General features: G+C 33.5%; 1 protein-coding gene across 1 annotated transcript in view; it reads left to right on the top strand.

The window, feature by feature from the left end:
* LOC126776091 (neural cell adhesion molecule 2-like) overlaps positions 1-21,819 on the top strand; it is a 62,686-nt gene that overhangs the window by 36,858 nt on the left and 4,009 nt on the right. The window contains exons 2-12 of the mRNA XM_050498375.1: positions 1,619-1,751; positions 2,204-2,412; positions 6,842-6,952; positions 10,328-10,531; positions 10,913-11,064; positions 14,498-14,639; positions 15,761-15,891; positions 16,566-16,725; positions 17,338-17,494; positions 18,564-18,703; positions 18,922-19,058. Coding sequence (XP_050354332.1) covers positions 1,619-1,751; positions 2,204-2,412; positions 6,842-6,952; positions 10,328-10,531; positions 10,913-11,064; positions 14,498-14,639; positions 15,761-15,891; positions 16,566-16,725; positions 17,338-17,494; positions 18,564-18,703; positions 18,922-19,058 — 1,676 coding nt within the window. The remainder of the gene's footprint in view (positions 1-1,618; positions 1,752-2,203; positions 2,413-6,841; positions 6,953-10,327; positions 10,532-10,912; positions 11,065-14,497; positions 14,640-15,760; positions 15,892-16,565; positions 16,726-17,337; positions 17,495-18,563; positions 18,704-18,921; positions 19,059-21,819) is intronic.

Here is a 21,819-nt window from a genome sequence, read left to right as displayed (position 1 = left end):
ACGAAGAGGTCGAAGCCATGTACGAAGACATAGTGAAAGCTATGTCTCGTACCAATACCTTCTACACAATTGTTATGGGTGACTTCAATGCCAAAGTGGGAGTACAAGAAGATGGTGAATCGAGGGTAGGAAAATTCGGCTATGGGCGCAGAAATCATCGGGGACAAATGCTGGTAAACTTCCTCGAGGCTCAGCGATTATTTGTGATGAATTCATTTTTCCAGAAAAAGCCCCAAAGGAAGTGGACCTGGCGAAGCCCCGATAACATAGCGATGCATGAGATCGACTTCATTTTATCCAATAAGCGCCAAATATTTAGGGATGTCTCCGTGATCAACAGGGTAAACACTGGAAGTGATCACCGCCTGGTAAGAGGCACCCTGAATATTAACACTAAAATAGAACGATCGCGGTTAATGAAGTCGACTCTTAGACCAACTCTGCCTCAGGTTGAAGCTGGTTGCGAAAGCTTCCAGCTGGAACTACAGAACCGATTTGCCATGTTGGAAATCAGGCAGGGCATTGACGACGCCACCAATGGTCTGGTGCGTGTCATCCGCGAGGTAGGCCAGAATTACTTTCGACAAAAGAGCAATGGACGTAAGTCGAAGCTCTCAGGCGAAACTCTGAACGAGATGACGAGGAGACGAGAACAGCAGAACATGACGCCATCTGAGTATCAGGCACTTAACAGGAAGGTTAAAAAACTAATAAGGCGTGACACAAGACGAGCGAATACCCGAAATATTGAAGATGCTATAGCACTCAATAGGGGCTCAAAGGTTCTTGCAAAGTCACATACCTCCTGTTGTCACCTGACAAAACTCAGAACCATACAAGGCACAACCGTCACCTCAAAACCAGAGATTCTAGCTGAAGTCGAAAAGTACTATGGCGATTTATACTCATCACGAGTACCTCCACCTGAGTCCCACAGTGCGGATGACCCACGAGCCAGACTAACACGCCATCTATCAGACGATCTTCCCGACATCGATTTGGGCGAGATTAGGATTGCTCTCGGGCAACTTGGAAACAAAAAGGCTCCAGGAGATGACGGAATTACCTCAGAGCTTCTCAAAGCAGGAGGCACACCAATTCTGAGAGAGCTGGCTAACATCTTTAATTCCGTCCTCCACAATGGTATAACACCGAAGACATGGAGCAGAAGTGTGGTGGTGCTGTTTTTCAAGAAGGGCGATAAAGCTCTTCTGAAAAACTACCGCCCCATTTCACTTTTAAGCCATGTTTACAAATTGTTTTCGAGGGTAATCACGAATCGTCTTGCCCGAAAATTCGATGACTTCCAACCCGTGGAACAGGCTGGGTTTCGAAAAGGCTTCAGTACCGTAGACCACATACACACACTAAGGCAAATAATACAGAAGACCGAGGAATATAATCAGCCTCTATGCCTAGCGTTTGTGGACTACGAAAAAGCCTCGTAAAATATATTTAATGCTACTTATATAGCTATGCTTTAGTAAATAAGCTTACGAGTTTGCAATCCACGTATCAATTTTAAGTTGGTGTTTGAATAAATAATTTTATTAATAAACTGTTATTTATGTAGGCACATCTATTGTCTTGACATCCAAAATATTTTTCTTGTCCACAGTTCCAACGGCTCATGTGGCTGGTGTGGTGGGGAAGAAGGCAGCACTGCCATGCGACACGCAACCACTATCAACTGATGATGGTGCTGCAATGGTGTTATGGTTTAAGGAAGCGGATTGGGAACCATTATACAGGTACGATGGTTATCACAAAATTATGATTCTGTTATTTAATCTTGAAAAAATACAGTTGAAATTTGTGAAGAAAATTTTAGTTCTTCCTAAAGCTTCCTTCTCTAATGAAAATAAATACACGTCTAGATAGCAATAATACGGTTTTTATACGGCTTTAGAATATCAACTGAAAGTTCAAATAGAAACGTCGGAGCAACTATGTTAAGCCACACCGATATTTCTGTAATTTGTAATATGTAACAGCCTGTGAATGTCCCATTGCTGGGCTAGGGCCTCCTCTCCTTTTTTGAGGAGAAGCTTAGCAATAGTTGCCTCTTGTAAATTTTATTTTATATTTTCTTTTTTAGATATGATATTAAATTGTTGTTTAAATTCACGATTTAGTATACTCAAATTGAATTTAGAATAAAAGTTTTGTTTTATATTATAGTATCAATTCTCACTTCTCTCAGCTATGACATCAGGGGTCGTACACCGAGTCAGCCCAAGCTGTGGTCTTCTCCAAGTGGCTTCGGATCTCGGGCTTATTTTCGCGCGACTGCCGTACCAGCGATCCTGCTCCTAGATAACGTCAGTACCGCCGACACTGGAATCTATCGCTGCAGAGTTGACTTTAGAAACTCACCAACCAGGAATTTAAGGGTCAACTTCACAGTTATTAGTAAGTAAATCTTTCAAAAATATTTATTTTACTTAACAATGTTAATCCGACGGGAATTACGGCTTTTGAATACACGAACACAAAATAAATATAGTATACTATGTAGGAATTATAATAAAATTAGATGTAATTATATAACATGTATGTATTTGGAATTAGCAATTAATGGAGCAAAACAGGATAAAAAATCACTTGAAAAATGCCACGGACACAAAAATCTATGAAAAAAAAAAGTATATAATTACTTTATAGTACAGGACAGTAAGAGCCTGTGAAAGGTTTGGAGCTTATTCCACCACGCTGCTCCAATGCGGGTTGGTGGAATACACATGTGGCGGAATTTTAGTGAAATTAGACACATGCAGGTTTCCTCACGATGTTTTCCTTCACCGTCAAGGACGAGATGAATTATAACCACAAATTAAGCACATGAAAATTCAGTGGTGCTTGCCGCCGGGTTTGAACCCACGGTCATCGGTTAAGATTAACGCGTTCTTACCACTGGGCTATCTCAGCTTATATAATGCCTTTGAAGAACCAAAATTTTGATCTAATGACTTTACTTAGCCTATTACTTTCCGCTATTTATATATACTAGGATGAGCTTTAATATCTAAATTAATTTCAAATAGAATTTCTTTAGCTCATTTCATCTTTGGCATCCATAACTTTTGTGAGTACGAGACTACGAGACGAGTATTTTCAACTCCCTTGTGATTTCGCATTCTGGATATTGAAAAAGTGAGGATTGTGCCTTTCTTTTGTCTATTCTATATTTATTTACGGAAATTACGTCTTGAAGGATTTTTCATTTATTACTCAGTCGTGGATTGGACTCTTATCATTTGCTGATCAATACATAATTTTTTTATTAAAAGACAACACCTAAGTCTAATGAAAAAATAATAACTAAGCTCCAAAAACTCGTTTTTGAAAGTCTTTGTACAATGTTTAATAATTATTCTTTATATAAAAGGTTTATATCTATGAAAATATTAAAATATCATGAATCTACCAAAGAGTCGATTTAGTTATTTACAACCGTTCGGTTTTATGATTCTTTTGAAGCGATTTAAATTTGGGACTCGTAAAGTTAAAATTCTGGTTGTATTTTTTTGGCTTCGATCGTTTTATTCAAAATTGTCTCTTTCATATTGTCCTGTGATTATTAAAATTTCTTAAATAAATTTTGATGTCATGGATGTTCTCGGTACAGTCAAAATAATAAATTTAAATATCTACGTTATCAATATTATGAGGCAAACTGACTTTAAACTAAGGACTTGTCGCTTTGAAGCAAGAATAAAGAGCTTACAGCAGTTATGGTTAGCGACGATATAAATTATAAAAAGAAACCTAAATCTTTTCTCGTTATACAATATTCAAAATCACTACAAATGCGAGCTACTACTACTACTTTTACAAAATATAAAAACTGCTAATAAAAATATTAATATAATAAAGCTCTCTATCAAAAATATTTAAATAAAATCTATTTTATTATTTACTTTAAATAAAATACAATAACAATAAAATAAATTTAGCTAAAATAAACATTTGTAAACGTGATATTTTATTTTCTTATAGTCATTTATCAATTAAATTCTGTAACGGAATTATTTTCGATATAATAATAATGACTTTTAAGGAAGCTATAAATATTAAAACGATATACAGTTGTTAAAGAATTTCTAGAAATGGGTAACTTAACTTCCCATACTGCCAATCCGTTCTTGTTCTAGGTATGCGCTGTTTTTCATCCTAAATTAATGTAAGATCCTCGCGTGTCCTTTTGGGAATTTTCTGACCTTTAAATTGGTGGTATATAAAAATGACGAATTATTAATGGATCAAAGCTATTGTACTCGTTAGAAAATCAATGGATTTATCGACGTGCGAAAAATTCCACGTGTCTAATCCGACATTTTATGCGTCTATATATAGTACTATACGAAAATATCGGACAGATATTGTCCTGCCTGTGTTTAATATTACGTATACATCCTGACTAGTAGTTGAAGGTATATAAGTTTGTGTGCTGCAGTGCAATCTGCATGTCAGTGGTAAATCAATTGTTAATTATTCAGTCACGTTGTACTTTGAGGGTAATATATAAATTAAATGAAAAAAATACATCCTATAACTAGGAGACATATACTTTCTCATAACGGCGCTGTCACAACGCGCTAGCCTATCCATATATAATCAAAAGTATAAAAAAAAGACCTTCAAATAACAGGGTTGATTTTTATGTGCTTAATGTGTGTACTCGGCTGTGAAGGAAATCTTCCTGGAGAACCTGCATGTGTTTAATTTCACTGAAATTCTATCACATGTGTATCGATCGATCGAGCATTGGAGCAGCGTGGTGGAGGAAGCTCCAAACCTTCTCCCCAAAGGAAGAGGAGACCTGCAGTAGAACTTTTATAGGCTGTTACTTTTCTTTTTACATATTCGTGCCGTTTGCACACAAAACTGACAATTTGGAAAAACAGTGTAGTCGCTCGCTCTTGGTTAATTTTCAAGTAATCCAACGTCAATGTTAACATTTTCTCATTACTGTAAATATTGATGATGATGATATTATCATTCGTATTGTGACGCAACTTTTCCAACGCATAAGCACGATTTCATAAACGTTAAAATACAGACATTTCAAATTTTGTAATGAAATGGTTTTACGCGTATTTGTGTTTGTGGAAAAGTTTTCGTTGTTAAAATTGTACCGAATTCTTAAAACGTTTCTAGAATAGATTAGAAGTTGAGATGGAGTGACAATTTTTATGGTAAACGTGATGTCAGATAATTTCACTCTGAAGAACCGTCCTTCGAGTGAATATTCATACTAAAAACTTAATTAAAAAAATACATAAACAAACTAACACACGCACACCGAAATGAAAGATTTTCTTTTTTTTTGTTTCCTTTATGTATTTTCATTTCTTGTACCCAATATTTTTTTACTAAAATATGTTTTTATATTTTCTGAGCGGAATAGTAACTTGCCACATATTTTAAGTTACTGAATGCCAACTTGATCTAACGTAAGATACATTGTTAGATCATTTCCTAATTCATTTATTTGTCGATTTTATTTCATATTTTTGTTCAGACGTGTCATGTGAAAGAGTAAAATGAAAGTTGGAACAAACCACTTTTATGTTGCGATTAAAGTCCTTTTTGTAAATATTATTATTAGGTTACAAAATGTTATGTATGTAAAGTTAACAACAGCACGATTGTACTTTTTTATTTCGTTATTTTATTTATATCCGTTATGTGTAGGAACATTCAAGAGGACAGTGTTTTTCAATTTACTGAAATGTCTATTAGACCGAATTCTTAAGAATTCGGATTCTGTAAACGTATTAATTGAATTTAAAATGTAATCACACTTTTTTGCTGTAGGCGTGTTTGCATCGAGTGTTTCAGTCCTATTAACATTTTGTTGGTTTTTATGTATAATCGCGTTTTTTTTTATAATCGTGAAATTATTTTACTATTTTTTTTTTCTTAAAACCGAGAATATAATCCAGTTAGTATTAGTAACCACAAATTTTCAATAGCCATGTTAGTATTAAGACCTGGAACTGTGTAAGTTCTCAGTATAAGTTTGTTCGTCGGAGGATTAGAGGAAAACTTTGACTGCCATCATGCGCGTTTTAACTTCCTGAGCTGAGATGACCAAGTAGTTAGAACGCGTAAATATGAACTGATAATCGTGATTTCAAACCCAGACATTACTTAATTTTAATGTGCTTAATTTGTTGATCTCCTTTCTTGAGGTCCAAGCTTGCTTCTTGCTTGCTTAATACCAAATTTCATCAAAATTGCTTTAGTGATTTAGTCGTGAAACAGACAGACAAAGTTACATTCACGTAATTAGTCATTCACGTAATATTAGTCTCCAAATTATTGTAATTGATACAAAAGTCAAATCAAATCATATTTATCAATTTTATCTTATAAAAATTTGTACAGACATTTTTTTAAATAAAAAATTTAAATAAAAAGAACAAAATACACATTACAAATTTAAAGCAAAAACACGCCATCTAAGGATAATCTTTCGAATAAATTATATATAAATTTAATATAGGTTCATACACTGTTTACAAAAATTACTTAGTTCTTCAATGTGTATTACACATATACAACATACAAGGATGAACATATTATTTTTTCAAGGACGGTAATAGTGCCTGGCGGTACCAGGTAGTGTAAGTCGCAATCAAAAAATATCACAATTGCGTCAAGATATATATATGAGTATTTATTTTGACGTAAATCATGATTATGAATGTAAGCTTGTCATTATGATAGACTACTAATTTTATTTCCTAGTATTTCTATCTGTGGCCTAGGTAAGTAGGCCTTAGACCAGCAGTGGGATTTTCACGGACTGTTACTACAAGTTATTTGCTTACAGCGCCACCAAACCGACCAGTCATAATAGATGGAAAGAGCAGAGACCACACGAGGCTGCTAGAGCCTTACGATGAAGGTGAGACCTTGGAGCTGCTCTGCGAAGTTCACGGAGGTGAGGAAAAATTATTTAGAGAAATTTATGTTGAATTTCTCTAGCAACTAATTTCAGATGTAAGGGAGTGTTATGATTGTATGTTAATACTAGGATAAGAAACTTAAACACAAATGTTTAATACGTGACGTGACGATGCTGGATAGACTTTTTTCTTTTGATAATAAGATAATTTTATACAATCAGATATATACTAACACTTAATTTTTATGAATTAACCTATTTATGTATTGACACGTTAAAACACGTCAGTCTTAATCGAAGATTGTGGGTTTGAAACCACAATCTTCGGACGGGCATTACTGTATTTTAATGTAATTAATTTGAGTTTATAATTAATCTCGTGACGTAAATGATGATGACATCATCGTGATTGTGTATACATCGATCGAACGTGTTTGCAATTGTCTGTTTATATATACGTGAAAGTGTGCGTAATTATATTCTTTCCTAATATTCTAATTATCTCAATAAAGTAAATAATTATTGACAAATAAAACAAGCGATCATTAAAACAAAAATACTGTCATTGATTCACTATATAATACGTAAAACATCAACAATAACACCCATCAAACGTTATGGGATAATGTTGAACAGTCCATCAATGTCACGTTAATGTATTTGAAAACTTTTCCATATCGGAACATACGAACAAAGTCGTATCGTGAAATAATTTAACGCGATTTAACGAGAGCCGGTTTACATTAAGTCTGACTGAACTTACTCTCATGGCTGGCCGACTGTCGGGTCTTGACTATTTATACTGTAATATGTCGTACCTATACACGATTATTGATGACGTACCACAATTATTTTTTTCATGACTTGGTCAAAGTGAAATCCATCTCATGTCGTATCTACGTTTTGACACGTATTTACGACTTACCGAGGAGACCAAGACCCCTACGACAAGCTAAGATGGCTTACTGGTTAGAACGCGTGAATCTTAACCGATGATCGTGGGTTCAAACTCGGGCAAGCACCATTGAATTTTCATGTGCTTAATTTAATTTGTGTTTATAATTCATCTCGTGCTTCACGGTGAAGGAAAACATCGTGAGGAAACCTGCATGTTTCTAATTTCATTGAAATTATGTCTCATGTGTATTCTACCAACCGGCATTGGAGCAGCGTGGTGGAATTAGCTCCAAACCTTCTCCTCAAAAGGGAGAGGAGGCCTTAGCCCAGCAGTGGGACATTAACAGGCTGTTACTGTACCACAATTTAGTTTATTCTCAAAAAAGACGAACGTCACTTACGAACAACATGACATGAATTTAAATATAATAAAGTCGCCATATAGGTAGGTACTCAGCTAACGAGATATAAAGTAAGTTTCTTATGTCATCAGTATTAATTTTCCAAAATGTAACGTGGGAGCCGATATTTGAACTCGTTAATTGAGCTGACATTTTTATAGTGGGTAGTAATTTGTTATAAAATTGTACTCCTTCAAAAGTTATATTATTTTCGTGCATACTTAGTTCTAATTAACAATTACTATGTGAACTCAAATTATTCATTAAACTAGATCCTAATAAGTGTAAAAATAATGAGTCGCAATAAGTCACACGAAGTATTTCGTATACTAAACCGACGGCATTGACGACACGGTAGGGACTGGTGAACACGGCAGGAATTAATAAATGGGTAATTACCAAAGGAGATTATGAACTTATAAGAATTCTGAACCACTAAGATAAAAAAAATCTCAATACATTTTTTTTTATTTTGATGCTGCAATTAAATAACAATATGAAGACACGTAAAATACTGTAATGTACATTGTCAACAAACGTGACGGTCCGAGTTAATGTAAACAGCCACCACTATATTAAAGCATTAATTTCTTTAACAAGATGAACCGTTATTACTCGCTATATTGTCAGCCGTTCCCGGAATAATATGGAAAGTATTGAAAATGCATTAATATCTTTAACTGCAGTGGAAAATATAATTATTGCTTTATGTAATTTTAAAATATATTTTAATGTAAATTTCTGCTATAATACTTTTTGTTACATCTCTTTTGTATTTTCGATTTACTTGAGTTAAAACATATTTTATTATTATCAACTGTTTCCATCATCAAAGGGTTCTAGTATAAAATCGAATAAATTTAAATTATTAGGATAACATTTTAACTAAGACGAATTACATTTGTTATATACTAATTTCAAAATGTGTGCGATATTTCTTTTTAATCAGTACAACTGTCTTAAAATTCCGTAATCAATATCTGGCTCAGCAAATAAATAAAAGATCGTACAAAGAATAATAATCAATCATAAATATTCACACCTAACACCCCCACACAAACACGCTCATGACGGAATTATTTAATCAAAATATACTTATTCCAATAGATTCCCAAGAAGCTAAGCACTTTTGAGTCGTCATTTTATGAGACTAAGATGTAAAGCTATTGTCGGTTTTACGTTCCGAACCGGCAAGAAACTCAGCGGTTACTCCTTTTAAATTTACGTATTCGATTAGTAATTCAATTATATTTAACATTTAAAATCATCAAAATAGTATTTATATCCGTTGCTGATTATTAGTCGGCGTTATAAATACATAGGTTTATTTCATTTCTCTGAAACACATTTAGGCCGGGTATTATTTATATTAAAGACATTAATTAGAATTACAGAAACAGAATCACCTTTTTTAAGTCAAATTCTCCGAAAAGAATTATTTGATAAATATATACCCGAGAACCTGTCTAAATATATTACTATAAATATATAGAATTATATATCCATTTAATAAAGTCGCATTTATTTATTTTAGTGAGACAGACGAGCAACTTGGCAACCTGATGCTAAGTGACTTTCACCCATAGACACTGGTTATTGGTTATAATATTTTTAGGAACCAGAAGTGGATTTTTAAAAAATGACGTAAATAACAAGTTAAATAAAAAAAACAAAGGAATTAAATTAGTAACGGAAAATGATTGTTTAACATTAATAAAGAAATATACCACTATTACCACTATTAGAGTTCCGATCTTCAGGAGCAAAAGGAGGCCCATCATGGCGAGAGGGGTTCTTTTATACCCTGGTGCCCGCGTGTTACCAGTCTTCTCGACTCCTAACAATATTATAACCTGACTCACTAACCCTTTAGATCAGAAAATTTAATTTGTGTATTGCTTTTTAGCGGTAAATTTACATATGGTGTGTGTGTGAGGACACTCAGCTGGTGTAAATCTCATAAGTTTTTCATAAATAACGAGTGAGCACTATATCGCCAGGTGGCCATTTATCGATCTGTCCATTTTAAATAAAATAGATAATAAAATAGGCATATAGCATTTATCATCCTATAAAATAATTGTTTAAGCAATACATTTACTTAATTCAACAGGTGATCCTCGGCCAAGTTTGATATGGTACTTAGAGAACACAGTAATTGATGACTCGTATGAACAACGAAATGACGGCGTTACGGTAAATAATCTAACGTTCCCGAGCATTGGTCGGCAGCATCTCAACGCGCGGCTCATCTGTCAGGCATCGAACACTAACCTAGCGCCGCCGCAAGCCAAACTTCTAATATTGGATATAAATCGTGAGTAATCGCCAGTGTCAAGATTATTAATATTGTTTAGGCTATGAAATTCTTACATATACATACAGCTTACATATACATATAGGTTTTTTATAATCCACTTCGAATGACGCTCCATTATATATTTGATCGAAACATTTATTTAGTTAAAAGGCAATTCTCTGTAATTCCATGTTCTGGAAAATACTTAATTTCTCTGAGATCCGAATAAAAATCTTAATAGTTAAAAAAAACATAATTAGAATCCTCGAGATTTAATAAAATTGAATACTCAAAACGATTTTCAAATTTCGAAATTTTCAAAAAAACAAATTGAAATAAATATAACATAAAAAAAGAAGTTCTATTTCCAAATTTATAATAAAAGCCAGTTTTTTACAGTTAGGCCACTCACCGTCCAAATATTGAACAAGAATAGGCAACTATCAGCAGACAGAAGCTATGAAGTAGAATGCAAAACATCTGGATCAAGGCCAGAAGCCCAAGTCACTTGGTGGAAAGGGTTTAAACCTATGAGGAAGAGGGCTAAGAATGTAAGTGTTTAATCCTATACATTACGTTTACTGTTTACAGATGGTTGACTTCTAAATTAAAAAAATTGACATCAAAATCTTTGATTTGATTTAAGCACTCACAAGCAATACATTTATTAGGTAAATAAACGGGAATGAAATATAAAAAAAATCATTCTATAAATATTGTATGTCTGGCCTGTTTGTTTAATTAATCCTTCAAACTTGACGTGTTTAACAAGCTTTTATTATTCATTACATACCCAGTGACTGCAGCTGCATTTAGAATAACCGTGTTTTGTTTATTTAATTTTTCTATATTACTACCGAAAAGTTCGAATGTTTTATAAATATATTTCGGACTAGTCTCCGCTCGCGGTTTCGTCCGCATGTTAATTAAGGACGAGAGGCAGGTTAACTAAGAAATTTTATTATGTAAAATAAGTAAAATAATAATAATTTTATTATTAAAAATTCTAAATTTTTATTGTTCATCTCAAAATTGTGATGATTTGAAATACTAACATTGCCTATCAATAAATTTAAATTTCAGGCCAAAAAAACTTTAATAAATAAGGCATACGCCATAATTCCATCGCGAACAAAGAAATTTGGCAACTCCTTTCTTTGTCGCACTTCCAAAAAATGGAATTCCTTACCAGCTCACGTATTCCCCTCCTCTTACAACCCGGGTTCCTTCAAACGAGGCGTGAAGAGGCATCTTGCGGGCCGGCAAGGCGAAGGCGGCTAGTGCAGAACGTTTTTCCCGTCTGTACTGGCCGTCGTCGCGTTTGGACTCTACTACCACTTACCATCAGGTGGAGTAGAGTCATTTGCCCTCCCGGCGATATAAAAAAAAAAAAAAAAATACAACACAAGATATATATAAAGGATAAAAAAGCGCAGTTAGTATATTGTATTGATTTTCAAGCAGGTTATATATTATAAATGTATTTGTATCTCATTGCGCCTGTAATTAAAATATGAAAAAAAGAAACTACTGAGTTTCTTGCTGGTTCTTGATATCATTTAATTATATACTGTAACGATATACTGTATGACGATTCAAAAGTACACATATAAGTATACTTGAATAAAGAATAATTTAATTTGACTTAAAACGATAATTCAAATTGTATATTTGAATAAAGTTGCTTACCAATCAAAATATATTTTATTTAAAAATATATATTACTTTACTTTATACTTTATTGTATACCACAAAGAGAGAAAAAAATATAAAACATGGATACAGCCTAAATAAAAGTAGTATTCAATTTTGGCATTTTTTACTTATTATATTTTAAGTCAAATATAATAATATAATCATATAAAAGTTCTGACGTAAATATGATGCAACGTAACGTATTGCTTTTTTATCAATAGAAATGTACCTAATTCATAATTAGGTTTTTTTTTACTGGTGGTAGGGCTTTGTGCAAGCTCGTCTGGGTAGGTACCACCCACTCATCAGATATTCTACCGCAAAACAGCAATACTTGGTATTGTTGTGTTCCGGTTTGAAGGGTGAGTGAGCCAGTGTAATTACAGGCACAAGGGACATAAAATCTTAGTTCCCAAGGTTGGTGGCGCATTGGATATGTAAGCGATGGTTGACATTTCTTACAATGCTAATGTCTAAGAGCGTTGGTGACCACTTACCATCAGGTGGCCCATATGCTCAAAAAAAAAAAAAAAAAAAAAAAAAAAAAAAAAAAAAAAAAAAAAAAAAAAAAAAAAAAAGGTACATTTCATAATTAATTCATAATTAGGTTATAGGCACAAGGGACATAAAATCATAGTTCCCAAGGTTGGTGGCGCATTGGCTATGTAAACGATGGTTGACATCCAACATGCCAATGCCTAAGGGCGTTTGGTGACCACTTACCATCAGGTGGCCCATATGCTCGTCCGCCTTCCTATTCTATAAATAAAAAAAAAATAATCATCATGCCTTGTTTTCTTTTAAACGTAAATTTACTGACGTCAGAAAGAGAGAGATTAGCGTTTAAATATTCATCAGCTATACAACATTTATTAATACAACCGTAAATTTATCGAGGTTATTGCGACAAAAATAAATTATTCCAACATTAAAGTATGAACTACGGGCAGTAAATTCAGTTGCTTAGTTAGTTAGTTAGACGTGATAGCTTTATACTGCATGCCGTGCCTAAACACGCTGTGTAATCAATGCCTTATCCCTACATACATGGTATGCAAACTAGATACGCTGGCAATATTACTTGCAGAACTAGGCTGCAAACTTGCCAACCGCGTTTGTACAATGAGCACATTCTCATACTAACAATATTATCTCAAGGTACTATCACCTTTATTGCTTTTACAATAAGACTGTTATACTATATGTGATAATTTAAATCATAAATCAAATGTTAGAATAGCGTTGAAACGTCAAGTTAATTTTTATGTTCGACCTACAATTCCTATCGTATTTTTGGAATTACTCACTTTGTATTAAAAAAAATAGGGAAAGAAAATAGCACAACATATTCCTGTATGTAATCTATAAATCATCGAATTGCGCTGTTTTTTATTATTATTTTTTTCCTGTAATAGGACTGTATTATTGCTTTTTACCATCAAACAGGCCTTGGTGGTAGTATTTTGATCATGCCCGTCTGGGTAGGTACCACCCACTCAGCAGATATTCTATCAAACCGCGATAATTAGTATTTTTGATTTCCAGTTTGAAGAGTGTTAGAGCCAGTGTAACAACAGGTATAAGGTTGATGAAATAATAACCATTCCTCATATAGCCTGTGCGCGCTATATGAGGAATGGTTATTATTTCTGACTGCGTCAATTTTTATGGGCGGTGCGATTAGTTACAATCTGATATTTTATAAAAGAAGCAATACTTGTATCTGTATTCCGGTTTCTAGGACGTGTAGGCTATTTTTACATGCATATACAAAACGTTATCGCATTGCTGACAGCACACTGATGGTTGGAAAGGGCATTTCTTACAGTACTAACTATGATAATCACATGCACTCATATGCTTTCTTAAAAGAAAATTATTCTTATGTATTACCAAAGTAACGGACATAGCTCAAAGAATTGCTAAATTGAAGTGGCAGTGGGCGGGGCATATCACGCAGAACTGACGACCGCTGGGGCGAAAAGGTTCTCGAGTGGCTACCACGAACCGGAAGACGCAGTGTGGGTAGGCCCACAACAAGGTGGACCGACGACATAGAAAGAGTCGCGGTAAGCCGTTGGATGCGGGCAGCGTCAGACCGGCCAATATGGAAATCCTTGGGGGAGGTCTTTGTCCAGCAGTGGACAAAAGCCTCCCCCAAGGACTGATATGATGATGATGATGATATAATACTAATATATGTATATAGTTGTATTTGTTATTTTATTAGCACAACTGAAAGGCCATCAAACAGATAACTAATATTGATTTTGGTTTTTTTCCATTTAGTTTTCTGACACTAATTCAACAACGAGCGTTCTGACATTTGTGCCTGAAGCTGAAGATCACGACAATCAATTGATCTGCCGAGCTGAGAACCCTCGTGTTGCCAATTCTATTATAGAAGATAGTTGGCGATTAAATATACACTGTAAGTATTTAAGCTATTTTATAGGAAAATTGATTTGAAAGCAAAATTATTATTAAATAGGTTATACTCAAGTTCGTTTACGAAGATTTTAAAGGAACTATTTTGTACATATTTTTGTACGCGTATAATTAATCTCGTGCTCGTTGATAAAAATCTACCATACGTGCTTTAAACCTACTTAAAAAGAGAAGTGGCTTAGTCCAGTAGTGTTAGATTTACAGGCTTTTATTCTTCTTTAATTTATTTTATACATATTTTTATTATCATACCCAAGAGCCTCATTCAATTGATACCTGAATTATGATAAAAATATTATTTCTTAATCTATAAGTACTCAACGTCGCATTTTCAAATTGCAGTCTCTAAGAACGGTTACATTTTTCGAACACAATGTTGTCAATCGAAGGTGTCTTTGTCCCAGCTAAATCGTTCAGTTCTCAATCGATCCAAAGATAATAATAGCACTGCAAGTAATCAAAGGAAACATTCCAAGGGTTCTATTATTCCAATTCACTCGCAACTAATCTCTATTAATTAATATAATGACAGGGGACGTTATCTGGTTCGAATTAATGGTAAAGTAATTTGGCACTCACTTCTATCTTATCAGTACCGGGTCAGGTTTCATATAATGGTTAATTGTATTTTTTTTCTCATTTAAAAGGCAGTTTTAATCATCTATTAGAACGCATTTATAATGAAGATGAATGAGTTTTGTTTGTGTTTCATCTCGTGGTTGGAATAGAAGAAAACTTCTTTAGAAAATCTGCGTATTTATAAGAAATCTTGACATAATTATATGTGTTGATTTGTAGAGCACCATGCTTAAGGCTTCGTCTACTGAACGAGTGAAAAGGCTTTCCCCGTAATGAAATTTGTAGACTGTTACCCATTTATATCTTCAAAGCCATTCTCTAATTTATTTTTTTACTTAAAATTTACTTTAGTTCTCTATTGTATAAGAGATACTATTATTTTAGTATTAGAAATCAAATTTATTACAGACTTCTTTTGTAAAGCTTAAGTAAATTTATAGAATTATTTCAATATTAAAGTTAGGCATTTATTTGTAGTTAAAAAAAGCTTAATATCTTTTTGGTTAAAGGATATCAAATTTACAGATGTACCAATAGCAACGCTCAAAATGGGTTCGAATTTAAACCCTAATCACATAAAGGAGGGAGACGATGTCTATTTTGAATGCAACGTGCAGTCCAACCCCAAAGTGAACAGACTAGCTTGGTATAAAGACGTAAGTGCTTTCCAAAACCCATTTAAAATATGAAACTACTGACGAAGGAATAAATAACTATAAATATTTTTATCTTTATTAGTTGAATTTATCGAAATGTTATTTTATCCGCTGTTATATCCTCAAGCGAATTAATTACGATGGTCATTCAGAGATATATATTATAGTGACAATACTGTTAGTACAGGTGCACTTTCTAATCCTTCTCTCATGTAATCTGGTACGACGGCAAGTCCAGGCATACAACTAATTCCTTTACGTGCTTTTCGAGAAATGGGACTTTAAAATCTGCCGATTTCCAAATTCTGGTCTGTTACTGACAATTAGAACTAAATTGGAAAATCCAATAACTTTGACCTAACCAGGAGTTTAATCCCTGGCTTTGAGTTCTGCAACCTTTTGAACTAGCTACTAGACTATCCAGGCAGTCGTAATAAGTATGATAACTATTTTAAAATTGATAATTTTCACTAGTAATTCTGTAAAAAAACAACTTTAATTGTCTGTACAAACTTATCAGAAAGTCGTCCAAAAATGTTATCGTCATTTAATAGCAAAGATAGTTTTAAAAATAAATAGGCATTAATGTTTTTGAGACTCGCAAAACATTCAGAACGATTCTTTTAAATCGCATTTACTATTTATTTTTAATAATGATGTTGTTATTTGTCCAGTCACAAGAAATCCAACACAATGCCAGTTCAGGAATCATTCTTAGCGATCAAAGCCTTGTCCTGCAAAGCGTGAACAGAACAGCTTCAGGCGATTACAGCTGTCTCGCACACAATAGTGAAGGCAGTGCTTCGAGTAACCCCTTCTCTTTACAAGTTAGATGTGAGTTTGAAGTTGTTTGATTGATTTCGAATGATCGTTGAACTCTGAATTCTGATTGCAAAACTTACTTATAATGGGAATTTTATGAGTATGATACAACTAAGTATCAAAAACGAAGGAAAAATCTTAATTAATAATAATGGATTTGATTTGATAATTTTAAGTGTAAAAGGAACATCGCTAATACACAAATATTAAATTTTGCAAGCTTACCAGCGAATGAAAAACATCAATCTTAATCGAAAAAAGTTTAAATTCAGTCAAGCACCACCTAATTTTCAAAAGATATTTTATTGTTATGTATATTATATGATAACATTATGTATTAGGATTACAGTAACTATAACATGGTTTTATCCTTAAAATATTAATCCTTTTCCTAAATAAGCTAATATAAATAGGGTTATTTATATCATCCTATTGAGAGTTAGGAAAGGCAAATAGTTCTTATTATTTTTCATATTTATATGGAAACTATGGAAATGTCATTTTCATATTTGTAGTATTGGTTTTACTTTTCGTGATTTTAACTATTTTTAATATCTAGGTCTAGAGTATTAGATTGTCAACATATTTTTGATATCAATTTATTTACTTTAATTTGTATCACAGATGTTCCTACATGCAAATTACCAGAAGTCGGTCAAGTATTAGGAGCACTAAAAACTGAATTAATACAGTTATATTGTATTGTGGACTCCAACCCGGAACCTTCTAACTTTGAGTGGACTATCAGCAGAGCTGGTGACCAAAGTGATATACCTCCAAGGTGAGTTTTTTTAATCTTACATTTTTAAATTCAACAGTTTACATTAGTGCTAATAATTTACCATTATTATTAAAAAATATTGGGAAAGTAAATAAATATATGTGGAATAAATTCCAATAGATAGAACACATGGATTTTAAATTAAGATCTTCGATTCAAATCAGGGCAAGGACGTCTGGTGGTAGAGCCTTGTACAAGCTCGTCTGGGTAGGTACCACCCACTCATCAGATATTCTACCGCAAAACAGCAGTACTTGGTATTGTTGTGTTATTCGGTTTGAAGGGTGAGTGAGCCAGTGTAATTACAGGCGCAAGAGACATAACATCTTAGTTCCCAAGGTTGGTGGCGCACTGGTGATGTAAGCGATTGTTAACATTTCTTATAATGCCAATGTCTATGGGCGTTGGTAACCACATACCATCAGGTGGCCCAAATGCTAGTTCGCCTTCCAATTCTATAAAAAAAGTTACTATTATAAAGACTAAATTTATAATTTATTTACCGCTTGAAGGTAAAGACATCATGTAAAGAAACCCATCTTTGCTCTTTAATGCTAATTGCTGTATAATATATAAATAGGATATGAAGATTTGATGTTTCAATATATTTTGTGTTTACTCCAATATAGACAAAATTCAACAGCAATAATTTACAGAAGCGGCAATAATAAGGCGTTAATATAGATTTCACATGCCTGTGTTTGCAACGAATGTCTTCTGCGTGATGCGAGAGCAAAATTAGACAGAAAATATTTTCAGAATTTCTTTTTTACTGGATATTTTTGATTTAACTGTAGTAATTAATAATTATGTCTATTTTACTTGGTAGTAGGGCTTTGTGCAAGCTCGTCTGGGTAAGCCATCCACTTATCAGATATTTTACAATTAAAAAGCGGTACTTAGTACTGTTGTGTTACGGGTTGAAGGGCAAGTGAGCCAGTATAAATAGGCACAAGGGAAATAACATCTTATTTCCCAAGGCCAATGTTCATGGTCAGTGGCAACCACTTACCATCAGGGGGTCCATTTGCTCACCTATATATTCTATAAAATCCTTTTTTTTTCGTAGCTTGTATAGGATAAAAGGTAAAACATCTGTGCTGAATTATACTCCAGTTGAAGACAGAGATTTCGGTACGATATCCTGCGTGGCCACCAATTCTGTAGGAAGGCAGGAGATACCATGTATTTACAACCTCGTTGCTGCCGGTAAAGTATATTTTATTTATGTCCAATGGAAAATTAATTCACTTTCATGTCTGTTTGTCATAATCTATTTTCTATTTATTTGTATCGGACTATTACATACATAAGACAAAGAGACGTAACTTTAATAACAAACATTTTTTTTATGCGTGAATTTTAAGCAAATATATTTAATTAATATTAAACTTTGCTTTAAATTTCATAAATATTTCGTATCATAGGTCGACCTACGTCATTACAGAATTGTAGTGTGTTAAATCAAAGTGAAGATAGTTTACAAGTGGATTGCTTAGAAGGCTTCGACGGAGGACTTCCACAAGTGTTCATTCTTGAAGTACTTGAACTACCGTCCAAAATTGTAAGTAACACTTTGCATACAAATAGATAAATGTTTATGGATATTTAAATACTATACGTTTAGTTTCCATTATATATATATATATATATAACAAATACAAAACTTGATATATATATATAACAACGGACATATATATATATATATATATATACTAGAGTTTGTCCGTAGTTTTTCCCGTGGGTTAAGTGGGAGGAGCTGGCGTTAGGAATAAAATGTAGCTTATGTCCTTCCTCAGGGTTAAAGCTTTCTTCTTATCGAGTTTCATCAAAATCGGTTCAGTGGCTTAGTAGTGAAAGCGTTACAGACACACAGAGTTACTTTCACATTATAATATTTTGTGGCTAATTACTAGCTCTCCGAAACAACAGGCCCGGTTGACTTAATAATTAGCATAGTTACTACGTTTGTGACGTAGACGCTCACAAAGAAATGATTTTTGGAAATTTCAACTTCTAGGGGGGAAACGAGAGGTTGTATGAATTTTACACGTACGAAATCATATTGTTTGAATAGCACTGCTGTGTCTTATATACACAAAGAACCAGTGGTGTCTAGCACACATATAAAAACGTTTTTTTTTAAATACACCTGTTTATTAATAGCAGTGCCACAGTAAGTACTCAAGCAAATTAATATAAAATAAATGCATAGATTATAAAATTAAAAATGTAATTAAAAGTTTTACACATTAAATAATACAATGAGAATTTTAATGAACTTCTATCAGGTTAGGTTGTGACGAAGACGTTTATAATTTGATTTTCCTATAGCGATGGGGAAATTGACACACCGACCTTTCAATTGCGTTTCAAGAACCTCTACATTAAGCTCATTTATTTAAAATCACTTACAATATTAAATATGACGGCGACTGCGATAGATCAATGGCACACCCGTCATTGCTAGGTGCTTCTGGTACAGGGTCCATGGCGTGGGTCTCAGGCAATTAACCACAAAGATACAGTATGATAATTCTTGTATTTTATGTAGGTAATCAGCAATCACAAATTACAAAGTAGGTATATTATAACTATCGGAGTTGCGTGAACCAACGGTCCCGTTTGGAAGGTCCGAACTGTATCGCTCTCTGTAATGAATTGAGCTTCCGACTCATCGCTCTCTAACCATTAAAATGTGACAGTTGCCCCTCCAAACGATTCCGATCACGTGACTCATTACGTCACGGCGTTCACACCCTATCGATACAATAAAATCAAATGAGTTACTAATTATTCGTAATCGACGACAAATATATATTTTAAGCTGTAATTTACATAGTATAAATATATAAACGAATATCATAAAAAGTGTAAATGACATTTAACTTAAACATTGAAATAGGAAGGACAAATCAGACTACACATTGCATTATATACTTTACCCAACAAAAAAGAATGCAATAATAAGTAATTAATTGAAATTAAAATGATCGTTAAGTTTTTTTTTTATGAATTAATTAAGGAAATTGGTGTATATATGTCGATGCTAAGAGTATTTTAGTGATGTTGTTATATTTCAAACATATTCCCATATTATACCGTCATGGTTCAGTGTTTAGATGACGAGAATCTTAACCGGTGATTCCAAGTACAAACCCGAACGAGCACTACTAATTTTTCATGTGATTAATTTGTGTATATAATTCATCTCGTGTTCCGCGGTGAAGGTAAGCCCCGTGAGGAAAACTGCATGTGGTGCATTAAAGCAGCGTGCTGGAGTTAGCTCCAAAATTTCTCCTTAAAATAAAGATGAGGTCTTAGCCCAATTTTAAATTATTGTTTTTGCAAACGAAGTAAAGACAATATTGCTTATCTTATTCCTTGAACTTATTATAAAATGCAAGTGATAAACTTACTTTATACTTTAAAAGCAAAACTTTTCTCTTAATTTAATAAGAACAAGCGTTGAATTTCAAAAACTGCTTTAACGTCCATTTGATGCTATGAAATTCAAATTTTTTTCATTTCACTGCATTGAGATTCAAGTTAGAATATTTTCATAATTTTCATTATATACTTTTATTTCTATTCAAATGACTAAAGTTACAAAAATATTTTCTAATAATATGTATAATATGAAGCCGAAATGGCCCAGTGGTTAGAATGAATTAATCTTAACCGATATTATGTATAATGTTATATACATATGTACGAGTATATGTGAATATATGCGAAGACCGTTGCTTATCAACACCATCATCTCTTTTAGAAACTAGCAGAATGTTTAGTACATTATATACATAAAGAACAGAACAGTAACAGCATATGTATGTCCCACTGCTGAACTAAGGCCTCTCCTTATTTGAGGAGAAGGCTTGGAGCTTATTCCACCATGCTGCTCTAATGCGGGTTGGTGGAATATGTGGCAGAATTTCACTGAAATTAGACACGCATGTTTCCTCACGATGGTTTTTTTCACCGTCAAGCACGAGATGAATTATACACACAAATAAAGCACATGAAAACTCCGTAGTGCTTGTCCGGATTTGAACCTGCAATCTACTATATTTATGTGTTCTCGCCACTGAGGCATCTCGGCTGTTATAACTAAGTTTAATAACACGACACATTTGTCGTCAGATTCACTAATCTGACAGTCATTGAACAGTCTGAATGTTTATTGGATCATTAACTATCAACCAATGATTCAGATTTAAGTCAAATTAATTAATCTCACTTTGATCAGCGTTTCAGAAAATGGTGGTTAATAATTAGTTTAGCGTGTTTACTCTACAAATCATGAACGCGCGTAATGGCAAGTA

The sequence above is a fragment of the Nymphalis io genome, chromosome 19 (genome assembly GCF_905147045.1).
Source record: "Nymphalis io chromosome 19, ilAglIoxx1.1, whole genome shotgun sequence".
Classification (NCBI taxonomy): Eukaryota; Metazoa; Arthropoda; class Insecta; order Lepidoptera; family Nymphalidae; genus Nymphalis; species Nymphalis io.
Note: the sequence above shows the minus strand (reverse complement) of the source record. Positions and strands in the feature narration are given on the sequence as shown.